The sequence below is a fragment of the Phyllobates terribilis genome, unplaced genomic scaffold, assembly GCF_046119375.1.
Source record: "Phyllobates terribilis strain yellow unplaced genomic scaffold, ASM4611937v1 Scaffold_3__8_contigs__length_932513732, whole genome shotgun sequence".
Classification (NCBI taxonomy): Eukaryota; Metazoa; Chordata; class Amphibia; order Anura; family Dendrobatidae; genus Phyllobates; species Phyllobates terribilis.
The window spans coordinates 202,504,451-202,528,773 of NW_027362763.1; the positions used below are offsets into that span (position 1 = coordinate 202,504,451).

At 42.8% G+C, this 24,323-nt stretch overlaps 1 protein-coding gene across 5 annotated transcripts in view; it reads left to right on the top strand.

Annotated features, from left to right (window-relative positions):
- The window catches only part of NGEF (neuronal guanine nucleotide exchange factor), a 235,068-nt gene that overhangs the window by 176,485 nt on the left and 34,260 nt on the right, over positions 1 to 24,323 (top strand). For all 5 annotated transcript variants that reach the window (XM_073674494.1, XM_073674493.1, XM_073674495.1 and 2 more), the window contains 4 exons: positions 5,583 to 5,848; positions 9,095 to 9,255; positions 10,160 to 10,312; positions 15,094 to 15,223. In XM_073674494.1, coding sequence (XP_073530595.1) covers positions 5,583 to 5,848; positions 9,095 to 9,255; positions 10,160 to 10,312; positions 15,094 to 15,223 — 710 coding nt within the window. The remainder of the gene's footprint in view (positions 1 to 5,582; positions 5,849 to 9,094; positions 9,256 to 10,159; positions 10,313 to 15,093; positions 15,224 to 24,323) is intronic.

The following is a 24,323-nucleotide window of genomic DNA, read 5'->3' on the forward strand; positions in this document are numbered from 1 at the left end:
GCTGGCCCTGAGCATAGTCTGTGTTAGTAGACAAATGATGAATAGAGCGCCTGTACGCTGGGTTCTGACAGGCCTCCTTTTATGGCAGTGTACTCTTCCGTTCTATATTGAAAATTATTATTGTACAAATGAATCAAATCCAAAAAAGCAGAACAAATGCATTGTCCTCTGACCCATAAGCCAGCGGCGCCTGTAAATGTAATCATAGTGCGGGGATACTGTATGACCCATGTTTAGGGCTATTTTAAGGCCGACCAGTAACGTGTTACTCCGCAGCCTCATTCATTCTGTTTATTTTGGGGAAAAAAACACTTGTGGGCTAACAACACGCAGAGCCAAAAATACAGCGGACGTGTCAGCTCTGCTATTCATGCCCCATTAATCCTAAGACGAAGACAAAATGTTCCAGCCCGTGCATTATTTCTCCGTAGCTGCCAGCCACAGTCGCTGAACATGGGGGCAGCATGATAATGACGACAAACAATGACATGGATTTTGACTGGTTAAATCTTAAGATGTTTGCAGAGCTTGATTGGCTAAGTGCTTCGGCTTGTTTGTGCAGATCGATGCCATTATGTCTGCGCTAGTATTCACCCTCTGCAAACCAATGGCAAAGTATAGATCAGAAATCGTTGACATGGGAACCACACCTGCCATTTCTGGAATGCAAAATGACAGCAGTGGTCTATAAATTTCTGCTGGTTTAAATTCTATGATTTAGCTTAATGGGCTATTTATACTTGTAGCCTTATGGTAGTTCTGTAACCATTGTATGCTCAAATGTCCATCCAGTCCTGCTGTGCAGACCGTTTTATGTACTCTATGTCTCCAATTCATTAAGACCGGCATCATTCACACCAATCTTGATGAGGAGACGTGTTGGAGTCAGAAGCGCCTGATTTATTAAGAGTCTCATGCCTCTTAATGAATCCGTAGCGTCTTAAAAGTCGTGTTCGCCTCCATGCACCTTGCCACAAGTCTTATTCCAGTCTGAGTATGGAGTAAGATTTGTGGCGTAAGAATTGCAAAGCTAGCCAAAACTAAAAGTTGCAAAATTTTTGTGCAACCTTTTGATTTTTCAAAGTGTTTTATGCCAGATTTCTGGTGTCAACACTTTGATGAAACAGGGCCTATGTCCATCTATTCAATGTAAGGCTGGAGTCAGACGACCATATGAAAAATTGTCAGATTTTCATCCAGAAAACTCAGATGATTTTCATCCATATTGTCATCTGTGTGCCATCCATGTGTACTTGTTTTTGCCCTTGTGACATCTGAGTGACACCAATGCGACATCCTTATTTGTCCATTACCGATATAAAATGTTCAAGAACAAATATAGTTTTCTCGGTTTCTAATGGCAATGTGTCCGTAAAAACAGAGGCTACACTGATGATCCGTATGGGACCCGATTGTTATTTTTGTGCATAGTATTCTGACTCCATAACTAGGCTGTGAGTGTAGGGCTCTTCAGACACCGTTTCTATGGCTGTCCCTATGTACCATTATTCACACAAAGAGATTTCATCAGATAGCTTCAACTCGACTGCAGAGGCACGTATGAAGATTCCAGAAGAAGGTTTATTTTCAAGCTGAACTCTTGTATTATGCACAATTACAGCAGCTACAGCAGCCGCAGTAGCAGAAGGTAAAAAGACAGTTCTGAACCATAGAATTCTATGATTCTATGATTCTATGATTCTAGGTGTATAGAGATGAATCTCAGACAAATATGGCTGACAAACACTGGCACAGGATGCAGAAACGAGGGGTTACTGACATCAGAGCTGGGCTACAGGGAGAGAGACAGGACAAACTTCTAAAAGGCAAATTGATTCCATAGCAGTGTAACAGCAGCAACACAATGGCAATACAATACTGCATGATTCCCAAGTCATGGAACATGACACATAGACTTGAATGGGTGAGAAGAGTGCATGCTGTGATCTTTTTCACATGGACACTTGGTCCTTGTGAAAAGATTATCATCAGAACAGCTCTATTGAATTATAGTGGCCAGTGTGATTTTTACTCAGACATCATACTTCCGTAGAATACGCCTGTCTGAACGAGCTTTAGTGCTGTGCTCTCAACACCTCTCATGTTCTTAAAGGAAACCTTTCATTAAAATATGCTTATTTCATGTTCTATATAAAAACCTTTTTAAACATATCCTTGTATAAATCGGAATGTTGAGGTGAAGGGTGAAAATGAAGTTTTATTCCCGTAGTGTGCCCCTCAGTTTCAGTCACCTGGGCGGGATGGCAGCACTGAACAATCACGACTACTCGCTACCTAGCCTGTAATCACGAGTACTGCTCAATGATTGACATCGCGCTCAGCGTGTGAAAGAGCGTCAATCAAGGCTTGTTTTGGTTTTAGTTTAATAGGCACATTTCTCATGACAGGTTTCCTTTAATGTGATGGAGAACATTGCTCTCACTCACCAATGTGTTCTCCCCCCACAGCCGCCCTTATTCTTGCCTATAATGCACAGCTAATGTAATATTGGAAGCAGTGAATTCCAATGGTTTATTAAAAAGAACTGTACAGAACTGTACAGAACTGTGAAAAGTATACACATATATAGGGGGGGGGGTCACAATCTCCATTCTAGTTAATCACAAAGGTGTTGGCTATGGTTGAGGTCAGGCCTTTGTGTCACCAGTCATGTTCTACCACACTAAACTCCCCCAACCATGGTGTTATCGACCTTGCTTTGTGCGCTGGGGCACAGTCATGGGGAACAGAAAAGGGCCTCCCCCAACTGCTCCCACCACTGTATGACAGCTTTAATTCATGTGAGGAATGCCTGTTTGTTAGGCATCAGTAAATGCTGCGGATTGGATGCAGCGCATTTGTGCTGCATGTAAACCTCAGCGTTCTACATTACAAGCAAAGTGGATGGGATTTCAAGAAATCCCAAACCCACTATGCATCTCCGTGCTCCTGCGGATCATCCGCGGACACAGACTTGCGGTGCGTCTTTCCAGACCGCAGCATGTCAATTTCTCTTTTGGAGTCACTAGCCTCCGCAAGAGAAATTAGAACAATACAATGTATTGATTGCGGTGAATCGCATGGTTCAATGAACACATGTGGATTCATCTGCCTACAGCGCTTTGGACGCAGCATAAAGTATACTGTGTTCAAAGCTCTGACAGCACGGATTGTGTGCACATACCCTTAAGATTTTCCTTCATTGGAATTATGGGACCTAGGCCAACCCCTGAAAAACAACTGTGACGCTCGCAGCCCTACCCTGGGAAGATGGGGGGTTACTCGGAGCCGGGTCAGATGTTTGGTGGGGTTGTAGCCATGGCCTGGACCCTTTCTGTGCCCAGGGCCGGCACATTAAAAAGGGTTGTACGGGCTATCAGGGTTGAGTGGTTGCTATCGACTACGCCACCTGTGGTACCTGGTGAAGACCACCAGCGTTGCTGCTGTCCTCTGAGGCGGGATGTTGTGGTAGCCGACGTTGAAACTACTCCCCACAGGCGGAGCAGGGCCTCAGGGCAGAGAAGAGGATGGAGGGAGTTGTAGTGAAGGTGGTCTGGCGCAGTGCGATGCGGTGCATAAATGAAGAGTCCAGAGGCCATAGCGGTCGACTTCTAGAGTTTTTACTCACGGTGGAGCGTGCAGCTGCGAGGCTTCTCCCTGCTCCTCACAGAGTTCTGCGGTCACCAGCAACAGGGGCCTGACAACCTCCGAGCAATTCAAGTGCTTAATCAGGACCCCGCACCAGAGTGTTCCTAGACTTCGGACTGAGTCCTCCCCTATCTGTGTGTGTAGAAAGGCCGGGTCTCCCTCTGAACTACGCTCAGAACAAGGGTACGGGTGGCGACTCCGCTCCTTCCGTTACCCGGTGGGATCCTCTGTGCCTGCCGGGCTTCCCTGACTAGGACATAGAGTAGCAAAGTCAGGTGTCGGGGGCCGGTACCCCTCTTGCAGCCGGAATCCCTCTGACTAGGCCAGAATAGCGATGACAGGTGGCATACACCGCTCCGTCTGCATCCCCCTGGGATCCTGTTGCGATGGAGCTACACTCCTAAGCTCCAGGCCTTCTTGGGCTGGGACCTTGACCGGGATGAGACAGCCGTTAACTCAAACCCGCTCCTCGACTCAAGGCCAGAGTACGAGGACCGTGTCTCCATCAGCTGTCGGTTCACACAGAAAGCCACGTTCAGTGATGAAGATCACAATCAAAGACCTTGAGCCCAAGATCGCTGTTTATTAAATATCAATTATTAAGTGTAACCTAAATGTGCGTCCTCCACCCTCACCCTCTACATGGTTCCCCCTATCTTTTGGTTCCCCAGTCTCCCATTATCCCGGGAGGGGCAACACACTGGTGCCTATTAGCCCCCCCTAATGGTGGGAGAAGTGTGGTGTTGGATGTAGAGGTGGGGTCCTGACCATTGCACCGTTCTTACCTTGAAGGAGGGATACCACACCCCATTGAAGTGGTGCAGCATCCCTGTGGCGGTCGAACCCTCAGGGACGCCACACAACACTATACCATTATTCTTCCTCCATCAAACCATACAATTGGCACAATGCAGCCAGACAGGTAACATTCTCCTGACATGCACCAATACCAGGCTTATTCGTTAAATTGCCAGATAGAGAAGCTTGATCGTTATTATATAGAACATGTTTCCACTGGCAGCTTTACATCACTTGATCCATTGCTTGGCATTGTGCTTGGTGATGTAAGGCTTGCATGCAGCTGTGCGGCCATGAGAACTAGTGATTAGCGAGCATGCTCGTTACTCAAGATTTACGAGCATGCTCGGGTGTTTTCCAACTATCTTCGGCGTGCTCGAATGTTATGTTAGAGTCACTCCATGTGCATGATTTGCAACTGTATGACAGCTTTAATTCATGTGAGGAATGCCTATTTGTTAGGCATTCCTCACATGTATTAAAGCTGTCAAACAGTCGCAAATCATGCACACACAGTGACTCAAACAAAAAAATTGAGAACACCGCAAATACTCGGCGAGCATGGGTTAACAGAACACCCTCACTCATCACTAATGAGAACCCCTGCCATGAAGCTCTCAACACACAGCTTTTGTGCTGATGTTAATACTACCTGAGATTTGGACACAGCAGTTATGGCGTCAGCAGAGCTTTTATGCACTATGCTCATCAGCACTCAATGATCCCTATCTGTAACAACATGGTCTCCACTTCATGGCTGAGTTTCTGTGCTTCCTAAACTCTCCCACTTTTCTATAATGCCTCTCACTGTTGATGATGGAATATTTATGTGGTAAGAAATTTCACAAACTGACTTGTTCCATCAGTGACCTCCTATTACTGGACAATGCTGGAATCAGTGAGCTCTTTTTAATGATACAGTCTCTCGAAAATGATAGTAAAGTCAACTTTTGTTTGTAGGAAAACCCCTCTAAGGCGGCTAGAATCCACCAGAGGTATCTGGCAGCAGCTTTATTAATGCGCAATACAAGACAGTCTGTTATCGCTCAAAAATTTGTGAAGTGTAAACTATATTTGCATAGAATTCAATGTAATTTTGCATTTTGATACTAACTGATATTGTTTTTCTTCTGGAGAGTTCCTGTACCAGGAATACAGAGATAAATCTACACAAAATGAGATTGAAGCTCGAAGACTTCAGGACATTTATGTACAAAGTCCTAAAACACCAGATAGTCCCAAATCCCCAGAAGAGGGGTCATCACCTCCCACAAGGTCTAACTCAACCTTCAGCCGCCTCCAAAACACTTGCTCTGGATTCAACCTATGGCAAGATCTTCCTGAAATCAAGAATAGCGGTGTGTTATCTGTATTGCAACCCCAAGAAATAAAGCTTCAAGAGGTGAGATTGCTATAGAATACGTGCTCGAAAAAGGTCTATAAAGACTAAACTCTAATGGTCAGAAATCATTGTCCAGGTAGATCTAGTACAGGAAAGTAGCTGGATATCCATTGTCCAGTCCTGTGGTACATGGTTCTGATAAAGCACTTGATAGCTATGAACAGCTTTTTGACATGTACAAAAGATATTTTTTAAGGCACCATTGATTGCATGGTTCTGTACATGTGAAGAGGGTTACGTACAAAAGTCACATATACACTACAATGAACACACTAAGGCCTCATTCACACATCCGTGTTGCAGGTACGTGTTGTATCTGTTTTTCTCACGGATACAGCACTTAACCATTATAATCTATGGTGATATTCATAGGTCAGTGTTTTTCACAGACCATGTGTCCATGCAAACAACACAGACAGGTGCATTTTTTTCCGGCAGCATGGATGATAAGGTCCAATACAAGTGTATGGGTCTGTGAAAAACACATAAAGCACACACATGACATCCATGTGCCGTCTGCGTTTAACATTGCAAAGTATAGGAGAAGCTTTGTAATAGTTCTTTATCCATCCATGAAAAACACAGATGACACACTGATGGTAAAAACGGGCACACGGATGATACACTGTTGCAAATCACTGTTGACACCGGTTCCATTCCTTCATTAATTTTCAATCCCCTGATGAGGTTTGCAACATTCCCTGTAAAACATGCTGGAGGTGGGCTCTGTGCATCCAGGGTGCTGCTGCCTTCACTAGCTCTCATGTATCAGCATAGCTTAATTCCTGGATTAATTTCCTCTGATACTGCTCATGAAGGATCATGTGCGTTCATCCATATGTACATCCTAAGTGAGCAGAATGCTTTCATCCTCTCTCATCTGCCATGTTCAATCCACCCCCACTCACATGAAGTTATCTTTTACTAACCCTGTGTATATGTGTGCGTAGTGTAGTGCATGTGTGGTAATATACTCATCCACTGCCTCCTTCTCTGGCATCCATCTATTCTTCTGAGTGATATTACTGCTTATCTGACTAGCCGTTCGCAACCGATCCGAGGCCAAGAGCCTGCTCCCCGCTGGGAATGATGGGAGCCAGAATCCCAGTGATGGCCACTAAATTCTCTTAATGGCTCTCACTAGGGCTAAAATGACGGTGTTCTTCAGCCGACCCGAACCAAACCATGGTGACCGTGTGTGGACGGGGTTTCAGCTGCCTTAATTTCACCTTAATTGTGTTTTCTCCTATGGTGAACACATGTTTAATAGTGACAGTAGGTAGTAAACATAAGCACGAGACTGCAACATTTACTATTTAAACCTTTAAGGTCCAGGGAATTTTTCGTTTTTGCTCTTCCATTTTTTTCCTCACCTTTTTTTCCGAAAGTCACAACTTTTTTCATTTTTCTATCGACATCGTTTGAGGGCTTGATTTTTTTCAGGCCAACTTATAGTTTTGAATGACACCATATGCTTTACCATGCAACTTACTGAAAAATGGGAAACTAATTCCAAATGGTGAAAAAAAAATGCAAGTTTTTTGGGTTTTGTTTTTACATAATTTATTATAATACATCCAAATGTCAAACTTATATTACCACTTCCGGAGTGCTATGTATCGACAACAATAAAACTGGAGTAAATTACACTCAGTTTTTATAGGAAGAGGACCAGAATTTCTTAAAAAATAAACTATTTTATTTCAGTTATTATTTAAAAAAAATCTTTAAAACATAAAAATGCAGGTACTTTCACTATAACAGCTTGCTAGCATTTGCAGATATACAGAATAGATGAATATATGAGCATAGGATTGCGCAAAGGTATACCACCTATCATTAATAGTAAATATTAAGGTACAAAAGGCCAAAAAAGAACAATAGGCAAACTATAGAAAAAACTATAGAAACATAAACATCTATATCATTAATGTCTAATATTGCAACGATCCCATATGTAAATATAAAGTGCAAGTGCTAAATGCAAGTGCTAAAGGAATTTCTCTATGGATTTTTCAAGCACAATATCTGGTATTTTGCACATTAAGAAGTGGTATATTGAATTGTATTACCACAGTCCTATATATAACTAAAAAAATCCTTAAGCAGTGTACTTACATGGTTGAACTGCTGCATCTCTGCTAGCCCTCGCAGTGATGAGCTCTGTATAACCCCGCCCACACCACTGATTGGCAGTTTTGTGTCTACACTGTGCACAGCTCCCAATCATTGGTGGAGTTGTGGGGGCTAGCCAGAGGAGCAGGAGCTCATCACTGAGAGGACTAGTAGAGCTGCAGCAGTTAATATAGATGCTTAACAGTGGGAGAGAGCGCCCTCTTTAATCTCATCGGCAGCTACAGGTCATAATTTTGTGGATCCAATGATTGCCATGGCCAAATAATGGCCTTGAGATCTACCAGCAATGGTGGCCTGTTAGGATATTAGCAACATTTTACTGGAAAAAATATAATTTGCATACATGACGTGCGTACAAGTGAACTGAATGAAGCCGGATATGTCTAGTTGGAATGTGGCCAGAAGTATACATGACCACCTGCTCCCGGCACCGGAGAATCCTGATTGCGTGCACTGTGCGCTGTGAGGATTCTCAAGTCTGCAGTCAAAATCAGTGACTTGAAACTTGAACCCCAAGCCTGGACAACCTCTTTAATTCAGGATCTCCATAGAGCCTACAAGGAAAAAAACACATCAACAAACGCGCAGCATCAACATCGACTTTAAATGTGCATGAGTTTTCCTGAAATCACATCGATTGTGTCTGAACTGATCAACACAGCTGATTTTCTAAACCAAAAAACGCAGAGAAAAAAAAAAGCAGCAATTTAGCTACATGGGGACTTGACCTTAGTGGTTGAGGAGTGAATTATTCTGCAAGCTACATCAACTCTGATTCTTGGGAACTGCGATTGATGGGGAAAAAAAACTTTTCTGCAACTGGAATCTCTATGATCTGTGGTGCGGACTAAACCTTACACTGAAAGGGCTTGTCCAGGATTACAATTTTTCTTCAGAGAAAACCCACTTACCCAGCAGTAGAAAGCTTATATTTTAATCTCCACCAGCCCCAATAGAATATGTAAGTAACTAACTAAACGGATGATTGAATAGAGATAAATATTCTCCGGTATAGTACATGCAAAAGTGTCAGACTGTGTTTTTCCCTTTATTCCAAGGTGGATGTTACTTGTAACTAATGCATCATGCACGTTTGTTTCTGATATTTAGGCAATGTTTGAACTGGTGACATCAGAAGCGTCTTACTACAAGAGCCTGAGCCTTCTGGTTTCTCACTTCATGGAGAGCGACAGACTGAAAGCCACCATACATTCTTCTGAAATGCACTTCATATTCTCCAATGTACTTGAAGTCTTGTCCACTAGTGAAAGGTACATAGCTACAAAGACCTCCTTCTGTCAAATGGGAAAAAATCTTAAAAATATGTAAGATTTAGAAAACAAGATAGGCCCTGATTCATCAAAGCTTTTATGCCAAAATTCTGCCACTGGCTCTCCTGGAGACTGTTTGACATTGTTATGTCACACAATCACTGTGGCCAATCAGTGCTGGCTCTCACTTCCTTTGAATGTATGTGATTTGTCCAAAGGAGGGTAGAGTCAAGCCAGCGCTAATTGGCCACAGGGATCGTGTGACATAATAATGTCACGCAATCCCCGGGAGAGCGAGTGCCAACACCGCTGGTTCGGTTCTGGCACCAGAGGTGAATACAAGTGTTATTATTTTACAAGAGGCAAAAATAGTGATTCAGGAGGGGTTGTCCGAGTAATGGACAACCCCTTTAAGGAATGCTGCAGCTCATTATGATTTGGACAAGCGGGGATTACCGCACCCTTGTCCTGTTCCAGCCCCACCCACTTTGTTGAAGCTGGCTGATAATGGCGTGAGAATGCCATAAGTTAAAAATTTTGTGGCCTTTTACTCTAGAATTTTGGTGTAACAGCTTTGATGAATCGGGTCCATATTGTTTTTCTTAGAACCAGCGCCACTCGTGTCCATGGGCTTTAACTGGCATTGCAGCTCAGATATACTCACTCGAATTAATGGGATGGGCTGCAGTACCAAACACAGCCCATTAACAAGTGTGGCACTATTTTTTGAAAAAAAAAAGAAAAAGGTTGATCCTTTTTTGGTCAACTTTTTTTAGTACATGCACAGCTATGCTGGATGTTTCCAGAGAGAGTTTTTAGCACTTTCCAGGATCACATATGTGCAGGTCATGTTGCATCATCGTGCCATATGCTTTGGTAACAGCTTTCGTACCTGTGTTTCTAGGTTCCTTCTGGATCTGGAGCAGAGATTTGAAGAGAACTTGGTGATTTCCGACGTTTGTGACATTGTCTTCAAGCATGCAGAAATTCACTTTGGTGTCTATGTCACCTATGTCTGCAACCAGACGTATCAGGAGAGAGCGTACAGGAAGCTGCTGTGAGTTCAGCAATGGCAGAAATGTAATTGTAGCCCAGAAACCTCTGCTCCCCTCTCATCTTCTCATTCTTCTTGTCGGTGTATCACTGTGCTTCTTCCCATCTATGACCTTATCTGGGTTCTTGGTTCTCTGATTTCCCAGCGTCTTGAAACCTCAGATCTGCCTGGTAGTCAGACGTTTGTTCTCCTTTGCTACATAACTGTAAAAATAGGCAGTTTTGCCATTCGGGGGTCTGAGACAGCTTAGAAACAACCCATTAAATCTGTAGTGGTGGCCATATCGGTTGTCAGCAATTTTTTTTTTACAAACGTATATAATTAAACAGAATTTATCATTTCCGGTTCATGAGGCTGATCATCTATAATAATTATCAAAAAAAATACAATAATCCAGTTTAAAGCTGTAACACAATGGTGGTCTATGTACTCATTTCCTAAATGCTCCAAGTATTCAATCACCTTTTCAAGCATCTGTTCTTGTCGTCTCTTATGTTTCCTCCCCCGTGTATATACCTTTCTTAAAGGGAATCTGTCACCAGGTTTTTACTGCCCCATCTAAGAGCAATATAATGTAGGGGAAGATATCCTGACTCCAGTGATGTGTCACTTACTGGGCTGCTTGCTGTTATTTTGATGCAATCACTGTTATCTGCTGCAGATCTAGCAGTTTTCTGAATGTTGAGCTCTATAAAACTCTGCCCACACCACTGATTGGCTGCTTTCTGCCTATGTATAGTGTACACAGAAATCCGCCAATCAGTGGTGGGGGCGGGGTTATGCAGAGCTCATGAATATGGAGGACTACTTGGCAGTAGGTTTACTAGTCCTGTAGTGATAATCTCCTGCTGCCTGTGATTTTATCAAAACTACACTAAGCAGCCCTGTAAGTGTCACATTGCTGGAATCAGAGTCTCTGTCCCTACATTATGCTTCTCTCAGATTAGGCAGCAAAAACTTGGTGACAGTTCACCTTTAAATTTATTAAAAAGGATGATACACTGCATATCTCAGGAAGACATGAGTTAAAAGTAAGGTTATGTCTATGATCCTTGTAATATTTCCACTTGTTATACTCTGTGAGCTGGAGATCACTTTAGTGAAACAACTTGAAAGAGCCTCTCATCGCTGAAAAAATGGGTCATTGTTCTCCTTGGATCTAGTCCAGGCTCCATAGTTAGTCACAGACTTTAAACATATGATATCTGAACAATTTTTATTTGCTATGTAATTGCTGTGATGCGATCATTTCAATTATCCACGTGGGAAATATTTGCCATGACATGCTCAGAATGATGGAGTTGGGTGAATTATATGGGTGTGTCTACGGTTGTCTCCAAAAGTTTGAAGAAAGATCACACTTTTTGCAAGGTTCTGACCAACAAACGTGGGGAAAGTGAAGGGGGTTACAGGGCCGGTTTGCTGTGGGCCGGAACTGAGTTCTCTTTGTCCTGAAACCCCTCTTCTAAACAGGAGTCTGAGTTGAGTGTGATGTGCTGTGGAGTTCGTTCTTTACTCACTTTCAGTTCAGGAGTCCTTGTTACCTCCCCGTCCATGGGACCAGGTCCGGCTGCAGACAAGACAGGAGACCTTGGGTCCAGTTTAACAGGTTCAGCTTTACTGTGCAATTCGGTTACACACGGCTGCAGCATACAGATTAAGACAGAGTCTCTTTTTGGTGATGTTCCCTTTGTCCTGTGTACTATCAGTCTTTGCCTCCGTTCTGCTCAACCTGTTTCTAGCCCAACTTTTTCTGATGACCCTAGGGACTTCCTATCGGACATAACAGCTTCCCTGAGGACCACCATCCTTCCCTTCCGCTGCGAACCTCTTCCTCACAGGGGAGATAGAGATATGAAACTCAATACCTCTTCTGGGCCTTAGGCTCAAGACTGTCCAAGCGTCCAGACAAAGCTCCAGATGTGCCTTCATGCTGTTAGGAGACTAGTACTGGCAGCACCCTTCCAACTCTGCAGCATCCACTTTCTCAGAACCCGTTAGCACTGTAATGTCTAGCCTTCTTCTCCACTTCACTCTCCTTCACTCCTTCCCAGACTAGACACACACCTTGACTCTCCTCTCTCTAAACCGGAAAACTTTTTTTCTATAAAAACTGGTCTAACCCCTCCCAACTTGCGGGCTAATCCCAAACTGTTAACGATCTATTGCCTTGTGTAGTGCAAACTGTATCGCTATGCTCTGTATGGTTCGCCTAGTGGACAGACCTCCTACATTCCCAGGGACAGCCTTGAGGCAGAGCCTAGAGGAGGCACGAAACACACAACCGGCCATAGGGATAAAATATAACATTATTTATCACACATAAATACACATTAAACCTTATTATCACATAACCGGGTGCTGAACGCTGCCCTCTTCTTTGTCCCCTGCTTGCGCTGCGATCAGCACGAGCAAGGGACAATGTTGAGAGTTCTATTCTGCTCCCACTGTGTCCTGGTGTAAAAATAAGAATAAAATAAAAAAAATCCTTTTACTCACCTGTCCTAAGTGTTCCATGCTGTAATCCACCTGAACGCTCACGCCTAGGAGCCGGGGAGAATCGAGCGGGCTCTTGCTCAGTGCTGAGCTCAGTGAGTGACAGAAAACCACTCACTAAGCGCAGCTCCGGGACCCGCTCGCTGTAGCAAGTCATTCTTCCCGGCTCCTCGGCGTGAGCGGTCAGATGGATTACAGTGGGGGACAACTTCTGACAGGTGAGTATAAGGACTTTTTTATTTTATTCTTATTTTTACACCAGGACACAGCGGAAGCAGAATACTACTCTCAACATTGTCACTTGCTCGCGCTGATCGCAGCACAAACAGGGGACAATCATGAGGGCAACATTCATCACCCAGAACTTGGGAACAGCGCTAAGTGTACCGCTGATTCCCAAGCGTCGATACATGTGATCCTGATGCGGCACACGGTTGCCTCACGTGTGCCACACAGGTGCAAACGGACACGGAAATATCAGGACGTGTGAAAGAGCCTTAAGTCTGTGAGACCTCGTTCTGGCTCTCATAGACTTACATTGAGTAGTGACTTCCAGCTCTCCCAGCGAACTTTGGAGCGATGCGGCATGTCACAACCGGCTTTAGATCGACCAGAGCGGCACCAAGAACAGAAGAAGACAGCGGCTGGTAAGTATGAGACTAGGTGCAGGGAACTTAGATTAGTGGCACCACTTCAGCGGTAAAATAAAAAAAAAATGCTGGAGTGGTGCTGTAAGATAAAAAAAAATTGTGGAGCAATTAGCATTGTGGAGCAATTGTTAACATAGTACCCTATTTTTTTCTTATGGCTAAATGGCAAAGTTTTGTCAACAGATTTTGAAAAAATATATAGTATTAAAACAAAAATCTGATCTATTTAATACTAAATGTTGTGCAACTTTCTTATCTAATAGATAATGTAGTTCCTTAACATTTTCAAGTTCTCTGTTTTTCTGTCAATGACACCATTGGCACCACCATTTTAAGTTTAGTCCATAAACAACTTCCCACTGAGACCCAAGCCCAGCACCTGCATAATGCACCGCAAAATGTTTTACTGGGGAGACGCTTGGAACTCAAAGACCACTAAATTAAACCTCTTTTAGAGACCCCAAGCATAAATGAACACTTAGGGTATGTGCATTTAAACGTCGGCGTACCCGCATCATTTTTGAAACAGAAGACGCTTCAGAAAAACGCAGGCGTCATTTTTCCTGAACATTCTTTTCTGACACTTTTTGTGTTGGCTTTGCTGCCAGCGTTTTTTTTTTCAATTTCATATATAACATTGTGGCCAAGCCGCCAGAATAATAGACCGGTCACTTTTTAGCTGCATTACTGCTTTCAAAGTCTGAAGTGATTAGTAGTAGTTACAAAAGACGAAACACACTGTATGCACAGCAAGTAGTTTTAACATTGCTGTGCATATGTTCATGCTATTTGGTTTTTTTTTTTCAGCTCATTTTCAGGTGGGTTTCCAGCAGAGTCTGCCTGAAAAAGATATTATATAGTATGCCCATATCCTTAAGGGTCCCCGTCAGTATTTTTCCTTAAGTGACTTCGCTGATGCATTTTTTTTCTGTAATTTAAGCTATAACTAGCTGAGAGGTTCCTAGGAAGCCGCCTGAAGAATTAACTTGCTACTTCTTTTAACCGTTTCACGGTTTCCGAACCCTACAGCGATTAAAAGAAGTAGCAAAAGACTGAACATGTGCACAGCAATGTCGTTTTTACATTGCTGTGCATTATGTTCATTTTGAGCTTTGGTTTCACTGCACTTTTTCAGGCGAGTTTCAGGCAGGATCCACCTGAAAAAGACATTGTGTGCACATACATTTTGTATGCAAGTCCCACTACACCATGTGGTTTTTCCATATTCTTCTGCAGGACCAAGTTTATTCAAATGCAATTTAGATGGACACCATTCACCTAAAATGCTCCCTAATAGAAACCTCAATATCCCAGTGTAGCAGTCTGCCTCTGGTAACAAAGCTGGAGATCTGAGATTCACTTTAATACAGGCCGTGCATTGTGCTATGGAAATTTAGCAATCCAGCTCTATGAGCAGTAAACCACGGACGGTCATTATCTTATTCGAAGGAGATTCGAGCACTTTACAGAATATTGTGTAATGCCTAGCCGACCTGTGTAAGCACTTCTATGTTACTGCTATTTTTGGCTTCTGTACATAAATTACAATGACCTTAAGCAAATATCTTGAAAGGATTTAATCATATACTGTCTCCTATAATAATGTTTGTCTTTTTTTTATCTGTTTCTGTTTGTCAGTCAAGAAAGGACAGAATTTCGGGAAGCAGTGGCACATTTGGAAACAAATCCGATTTGCAGAGGTCTCCCATTCTCCTCGTTCCTCATCTTGCCATTTCAGAGGATCACACGGCTCAAGCTCCTGGTTCAGGTACGATACCAAATTACAAAGTCTTTAGTTTTTACAATGAATGCAGTGCTATGGAGGGATTCGCCACCTTAACATTGCTTTTAGGGAAGATCACAGTGTCACATGGAGACACCATACAGTTGGGGTCAACAATAAAGATTCAGAGGGACTCAATGTGCAATACACGGTACATGCACTTTGCAATGCTATGTACATGGATTTACACACTTGCACAAAGTCTGTACAGCAGTGCACCTAAGCTATACAACATCTATGCTCTGCCGTACAGGGTTGGTCAGAGTAGGCAGAGATATGTTCACGAAGAAGAAATGCTTTTAGGAAGCATGCAACATTTTTTTTTACTTTGGGGAGATTCATATGGAAGTACAGTACAGGATTCAAGTACATTTATTAAAATCCTTACAATCCTAGTATGCAGTGATGTGATACAGTCTGGTTCTGTTCCTATGCTTCGACATCATGGAACTGTGAGCCGAGGTGTAAAAATGTGCTAGTTTATTGTACTATGAGTCAGATCTCTTGAGATTTCATGCTCCCAATGTGGCTGGCTGCCTTTTCTTTTTTATTCCTGTGTATATTATTCTAAATCCTTTGTGTGATTCTTTATGTTCTGAATTTTGTGAGCTTTTCATAGCACAGTGAAGTTAAATAATATATTGTGTGTTGAGTTAATTGTTGAAGAGAGTTTTATTTTTTCAATATTTTGTGTGGGTGAGTATAGAGCGGTCAAATGCTGCAGAAAAAAAACTTCTTTTTAGATGGGTGATAACTTGCAGATCAGTGAAAGGTTACTCAGTTATCTCCATCTAGCTGATCCCTGTATATCTGATCCCTGTATATATTTTTTCACCTCACTTCCTGTGATTTTTTGTTTGAGAAGAGTCTCAAACAGGAGGTCAGTCATAGGAGGTTGGGGCTGCACTCAGTTCCCTGCAGCATCTATCGCCCCTCCTGGAACAAGATGTCATCAGAGGCAGCGCTGCAGTTACTTACTATAATCTCTTGCATAGTCGCCCTCTGAAGACTTCCTGGTTCCATGGTGATAGAAGCTGCGGTAGAGGTGAGTGCAGCTTCGGCACTCTGCTTCTATCTCCTCCACTACTGCTTCTTTTAAAGAAGATTTCATCAGAGGGCAGAGATAGAAGGAGTGAGTGACACCAGCACTGCCCCACAGCTTCTAGCACCTCAAATGAATTGTCATCAGGGAGCAGTGACAGAAGCAGCATGAGTGACACCATGTCGACTCCTGATGATGACCTATTCCAGAAGGAGTGATAGACGCTGCGGGAATTGAGTCCAGCCCCAGCCTCCTGTGATGTCCTATTTAACACTCCTCTCAAATGAAACGTCAAAGGAAGTTTAGCAACAAAAAAAACATTTATGAATTAGCTAGATAGGGAGAAGTGTGGGGTATTTTTTAATAAAGCCAATTACAAAAGTGGTTAGGGTGTAAAGACAGATATTTAGAAAGGACATTTTAGGTACCGAATCACCCCTTTAAATACCATTTACACTGAACAATTATCATGAACACTCGTTCATGATAGTCGTGCGGTGTAAACAGGTTGCCTTACAACTGACAAATGAGCGAAATGTTCATTCATTGGGTGAAATGATCTTTTTGGTTTGCACTAATTATCATCGTTCTTGGCTGCACATTGTTGTGTGTAAACAGGATCTTGCACTGTCGAGAATCTTAAGTGTGGTCTGCCTGTTATTAAACGACCATCAATTTGTACATATTTACTAGTTGGTGGTCGCTTAAATCAAGTAATGTAAATGCACCTTTAGGATCCATTTACACTGTACAATGTTTAGCATTAACTGACTGTTGATCTGGACAATGTTTGCCAGTTGGTGGTTGTTTAATGCCTGTTTACAGATGCCAACCTGGCTTCAGATGCGCCCTGAACGATCTGACATGGATCTTTACATGTGCATAAGCTGCCATTGTTCTTTGGCCTATTTGCATAAATTGATGTGCTGCCAAGATAGATTATCTTTTGTGCAAACCAAAAGATCTTTTTACTCGACCTTTTGCTCATTTGAAGAGTGATCTACAGCCTGTTTAAAACTGCTTGACTATTGTGAAGCAAGTGTTCCAAAAAACATTCGCTCACAATAGCCTTGCACTGTAAATGGACCTTAAAAGTGTTTTCTGGCCTTAGGCTACAAGTCTGCAATCAATCTATGTGACTGCAGACTTATGATTCCTCACATCGCGCACTGTGCTCAATGTGAGGATTCTCCGGTGCCGGGAACGAATGGTTATATGACCGCAAGTATGTGATCTGCATTAAACCTAGATGTGTGTGGTCTCAATCAATACACTTGCATTGAGCCGTGCCCATCTAGGCGGCACATGACCACATGTATGCAAATCATATACTTGCGGTCACATGAGGGCACCAGAGAATACTCATACCGCACAGTGCGCATTATGCGAGGATTCACCATTTTGCAGTCACATAGGCTACAAGTCTGCAGTCACTCTAACGACAGACAACCCCTTTAAAGGTGGGTTTACATTATCCAATTTACATTACCTAATTTTGTAGCATTAGATGATCGCTTATTGGTAAATATTTACTGAACGGCGGTTATTTAGTAACTTGTTTACACAGGAAGAAACAATGCTCAGTGGTTAGCACTGTTGCTTTACAGAGCTGTGGTCCTGGGTTCAATTCCAACCAAGGAGTTTGTAAGTTCTCCCCGTGTTTGCGTGGGTTTCTACCGGGTTCTCCTGTTTCCTCCCACACTCCAAGGACATACAGAGAGGGAATTTATATTGTGAGCCCCAATGGGGCAGTGATGATGATTTCTGTAAAGTGTTGTGGAATTAATGGCGCTATATATGTGAGTAAAATAACTAATAAATAAAATTCAGATGTGCAGTGAACAGTCATTAATTTTGTATAGGCTGCTATTGTTCGTGGAATTGTTCTGTTTACACAGGACAATGTTTCTGAGAATGATTATCTTTTGTGCAAACAAAACTCAAAGAAGAGATTTGATTCATTAACTCCCTTATATTTCCTACATAAAGAGTTTTCCCACAAACAAAAGTTTATTTTAATCAATAGATGTTGGAATAATAATAACTTCCACAATTGGATGTATTTAAATAAAATGTCCCTGTGCTGAGATAATCTTATAAATGTGCCCCTGCTGTGTACTGTGTAATGGCTGTGTCTGACCGTGCAGGAACATGGTCTGATCATACCACATCTCCTGGGCAGGGGAGGAAGCAAAAGAGTATACAGACAGGACAGTGCGGGATCACAGCTGATTCTTTCTTTGAAGTAAATCATTGCTTAAAAACAGGCAGGGAAATGTTTTACCTCACAAAAAGAATCAGCTGTGATCCCGCACTGTCCTGTCTGTATACTCTTTTGCTTCCTCCAGTGCCCAGGAGATGTGGTATGATCAGACCATGTCCCTGTACGGTCAGACACAGCCATTACACAGTACACAGCAGGGGCACATTTATAAGATTATCTCAGCACAGGAACATTTTATTTAAATAAATCCAATTGTGAAAATTATTATTATTCTAAGATCTATTGATTAAAATCAACTTTAGTTCTTGGGAAAACCCCTTTAAGTCCTTAAAGATTGTCGGACAATGGCCCTCAAATGAGCAGTTTCTCAACCAAAATAGATACTAATAGCAGCCCAGTGATACTTATTATTATGTTATGTAACATTGTGTCAGGCCATAAGTCATTATGCAATTAGCTCATTATTGGCTTGTTATTTAAATTGGTATAATGATATTTTATACATTTAATCGAAGATTGAGTATTAATTTGATTTCCCCATGACATTGACTCTACAAGTCGCTGATGTTTGTCATTTCCCTTTCATAAATCTTGAAATGCATCGGCCATGAGCAGCAAACGTTACGCTGGAGTACAGCTACACTACTAGTGTCTACTGATGATGAATAATCCTCCCTGTGTAATACATGATGTGGTCAAATTATTGCTGCATAGTCATTTACAAACCACAGCAGAACTCTCCCAAGTCAGATTTCATCCCCAGAATGGATTCAGAGCACGTCGCGCTCTCAGACACCTCTTTTTAGAGTCTCCAACTTGAAGAGATTGGTGCTGAATAAATGGAGCGTTGTTCCTTGTAAACAGACTTGAGAACAACTTCTGTGCAATATGCTCGTCTGCAAGAAGCATAAACATGTAAAACTGAAGAACGCTGGTGTCAGGAATGATTACATAGAGAGCCACTCAGCCCTGCAATCTCATGAGCCTGGGAGGTCGGATTAAAAGGGAAGATATTTATTGCTGTTGGTTTCATTTAAATCACTTTTATAGGATAGAAGGAGTGGGGAATAAACTATTATGTAAAATATATCAAATTTTAAAGCTGATCTATCACCAGATTTCACAATACAAACTGCGAACATTAATTAATAGATCTCTTACACCTGATGATGGTGGCATACTTGCTATGAAAATCTATGTCAGAATGGCTGTATAATCCTTTTCAGAAGGGGAAGCTCCATCTCCTACCACCCAGCCGGATTGATAGCTCTCAGTGTCCCTCTTCCCTGCTGAGATTTCACACTGCTCAGTACAAGCCGCAGTTATCAGTCAGGCTGGGTGGGCAGAGACTGAATACTTTGAATACTGCTTTCTTTCTATATCTTGTATCTCATAAAATACTCCTTTTATTATCAGGATTATTCAGCCATGGATAACAGATCTATGTAATAATGTCTGTAGTTGTTCTACTGTGAAACTGGTTACAGATAAACTTTAAATGGAACCTGTCATTCCTGTTACTAAACTGCTGCCAGCATGTTATGTGCCTAATTAGGATCCTAACAATCCATCTATAAGACCCTGCAGCCCCGCATACCTCTAAGGTTATGTTCACACTTTGCGCTTTTGCTGCATGTTTTGATCCATTTTTAGGCAAATTAAAAGCTGTTTTTTACAGTACCAGAAAATACTGCGAGATTTCAGAAATGTCATGTAGATGCGTGATTTTCTTTTTTCCTGACTGAATTGGAAAACTGTTGCGATTTTAAATCTGTTACATGTCAATTCACTGTAGAAAGCAATGCAAAAAACTGCAAAGAATGCAGCCATGTGTTCTTGCTGTGTTTTTGGTGAATAAAACTACGGTAATTTTTTCAAAAAAGGAAAAAACAGTGGGGTATATACAGTCCTGGGAGGGATTATACAGTATATACCAAAAGGGGAAAAACCCCAGTAAATATCCCTCACTAACAGGACCTAAAACTTAACTTTTATTTTTATATATATATAAATGAGGGTGTAGAAATAAACCGATTAAAAATTCCTTTGCCCCCAGTTTGCTAAATAGACTCTTTATATTGAGCAATTATTGCTACTATTCTTGAATAAATGGCATCCTAGTTTATATGCAAAACAGGGCAAACTGTTAAATTATAGTCCCCCCTTTCATCGTTTACACGGCATCATCAGGGGTAGGGACACAGACATTAGTGTCTGTGTCCCTTCCCCTGATGACGCTGTGTAAACGGAAGATCAACTTTCCTCCTTACTCTCCAAGTCACACCTCACCACCTGTGAACTTGATCCTATTCTGTCCCACCTCATCCCTAACCTTACTACAGTCTTCATCCCAACCCTAACCCACCTCTTCAACCTGTCACTAACAATTGGTGTCTTCCCCTCATGCTTCAAACACTCCTCAATCACACCCATCCTCAAAAAGCCCTCCCTTGACCCATCCTCTCTCACTAGCTATCGCCCCATATAACTTTTCACCTATGCCACAAAACTACTCGAACAACATGTCCATTTTGAACTGTCCTCCCACCTCTCCTCATGCTCCCCCTTTGACCGCTTACAATCTGGCTTCCGACTGCACCATTCTACTGAAACTGCCCTGACTAAAGTCACCAACAACCTACTAACTGCCAAATCCAAGCGACACTATTCTGTCCTTTTCCTCCTGGACCTGTCATCTACCTTCGACACAGTGGACCATTCCCTCTTACTACAGATTCTCTCATCTCTTGGCATCACAGACTTGGCCCTATCTTGGATCTCCTCATACTTAACAGACAGGACCTTCAGTGTTTCTCACTCACACACCACCTCCTCATCTCGCCCCCTATCTCTGTGTTCCCCAAGGTTCAGTCCTAGGATCTCTGCTCTTCTCAATCTACACCCTCGGCCTGGGACAGTTCATAGAGTCCCACGGCTTTCAGTATCATCTCTATGCTGATGACACACAGATTTACCTCTCTGGACCTGATATCACCTCCTTACTAACTAGAATCCCACAATGTCTGTCGGCTATCTCATCCTTCTTCTCTGGAAGGATAAAACTGAATTCATCATCTTTCCCCCATCTCACTCAGCTCTCCCATCTGAACTATCCATCAAAATCAATGGCTGTCCACTTTCCCCAGTCACACAAGCTCACTGCCTCGGGGTAACCCTGGACTCTAACCTCTCCTTCAAACCGCATATCCAAGCCCTTTCCAACTGAAAAACATCTCCCGGATCCGCACATTCCTCAACCACGAATCTGCAAAAACTCTAGTGCACGCCCTCATCATCTCCCGACTCGACTACTGCAACCTCCTGCTCTGTGGCCTCCCCTCTAACACTCTCGCACCCCTCCAATCTATCCTAAACTCTGCTGCCCGACTAATCCACTTTCCCCCCGTTATTCCCTGCCTCTCCTCTCTGTCAAGCCCAGAGACTCCAGTTTAAAACCCTAACCTTGGCATACAAAGCCATCCACAACCTGTCTCGTACATACATCTGTGACCTAGTCTCCCGGTACTTACCTACACGCAACCTCCGATCCTCACGAGATCTCCTTCTCTACTCCCCTCTTATCTCCTCTTCCCACAACCACATACAAGATTTCTCCCATGTATCCCCCCTACTCTGGAACTCTCTACCCCAAAGCATCAGACTCTCGCCTACTGTGAAAACCTTCAAAAGGAACCTGAAGACCCACCTCTTCTGACAAGCTTACAACCTGCAGTAACCATCGCTCCACCACACCGCTGCACGACCAGTTCTACCCTCACCTACTGTATCCTCACCCTTCCCGTGTAGATTGTTAGTCCTCGCGCCCAGGGCTTTGTAATTGTTTCTGCTATGTATACCCCCTTTTTCACATGTAAAGCGCCATGGAATAAATGGAGCTATAATGATAATAAATAATAATACAGTCATGGCCAAAAGTGTTGGCATCCTTTAAATTGACGCGCCCCCTGGGCCGTGGGGTACTCGGTGCCGAGCCGGTCATTGCTAGGGGAGATGTTACAGTGACGGTGACCCGGTCCGTGACCCAGGGCTGTCAATCCAAAGGGGAATATTTACAGGGGATTTTATAGTTTTTTTTATATATATACAGTACAGACCAAAAGTTTGGACACACCTTCTCATTTAAAGATTTTTCTGTATTTTCTTGACTATGAAAATTGTGCATGCACACTGAAGGCATTAACACATGAGGAATTATATACTTAACAAAAAAGTGTGAAACAACTGAAAATATGTCTTATATTCTAGGTTCTTCAAAGTAGCCACCTTTTGCTTTGATGACTGTTTTGCACACTCTTGGCATTCTCTTGATGAGCTTCAAGAGGTAGTCACCGGAAATGGTCTTCTAACAATCTTGAAGGAGTTCCCAGAGCTGCTTAGCACTTGTTTGCCCTTTTGCCTTCACTCTGCGGTCCATCTCACCCCAAACCATCTCGATTGGGTTCAGGTCTGGTGACTGTGGAGGCCAGGTCATCTGGCGTAGCACCCCATCACTCTCCGTCTTGGTCAAATAGCCTTTACACAGCCTGGAGGTGTGTTTGGGGTCATTGTCCTGTTGAAAAATAAATGATGGTCCAACTTAAAGCAAAACGGATGGAATAGCATGCCGCTGCAAGATGCTGTGGTAGCCATGCTGGTTCAGTATGCCTTCAGTTTTGAATAAATCCCCAACAGTGTCACCAGCAAAGCACCCCCACACCATCACACCTCCTTCTCCATGCTTCACGGTGGGAACCAGGCATGTAGAGTCCATCCGTTCACCTTTTTTGCATCGCACAAAGACACGGTGGTTGGAACCAAAGATCTCAAATTTGGACTCATCAGACCAAAGCACAGATTTCCACTGGTCTAATGTCCATTCCTTGTGTTCTTTAGCCCAAACAAGTCTCTTCTGCTTGTTGCCTGTCCTTAGCAGTGGTTTCCTAGCAGCTATTTTACCATGAAGGCCTGCTGCACAAAGTCTCCTCTTAACAGTTGTTGAAGAGATGTGTCTGCTGCTAGAACTCTGGGTGGCATTGACCTGGTCTCTAATCTGAGCTACTGTTAACCTGCGATTTCTGAGGCTGGTGACTCGGATAAACTTATCCTCAGAAGCAGAGGTGACTCTTGGTCTTCCTTTCCTGGGGCGGTCCTCATGTGAGCCAGTTTCTTTGTAGCGCTTGATGGTTTTTGCAACTGCACTTGGGGACACTTTCAAAGTTTTCCCAATTTTTCGGATTGACTGACCTTCATTTCTTAAAGTAATGATGGCCACTCATTTTTCTTTACTTAGCTGCTTTTTTCTTGCCATAATACAAATTCTAACAGTCTATTCAGTAGGACTATCAGCTGTGTATCCACCAGACTTCTGCACAACACAACTGATGGTCCCAACCCCATTTATAAGGCAAGAAATCCCACTTATTAAACCTGACAGGTCACACCTATGAAGTGAAAACCATTTCCAGTGACTACCTCTTGAAGCTCATCAAGAGAATGCCAAGAGTGTGCAAAGCAGTCATCAAAGCAAAAGGTGGCTACTTTGAAGAACCTAGAATATAAGACATATTTTCAGTTGTTTCACACTTTTTTGTTAAGTATATAATTCCACATGTGTTAATTCATAGTTTTGATGCCTTCAGTGCAAATGTACAATTTTCATAGTCATGAAAATACAGAAAAATCTTTAAATGAGAAGGTGTGTCCAAACTTTTGGTCTGTACTGTAGTTTGTGACGCCACCTGTGGTATGCGGCTATATTGAGCCGCCGCTGCTGTGCAGAACCTCTGGAGCTGATGTTTAGTGCAGCAGAGTTGGTTCAG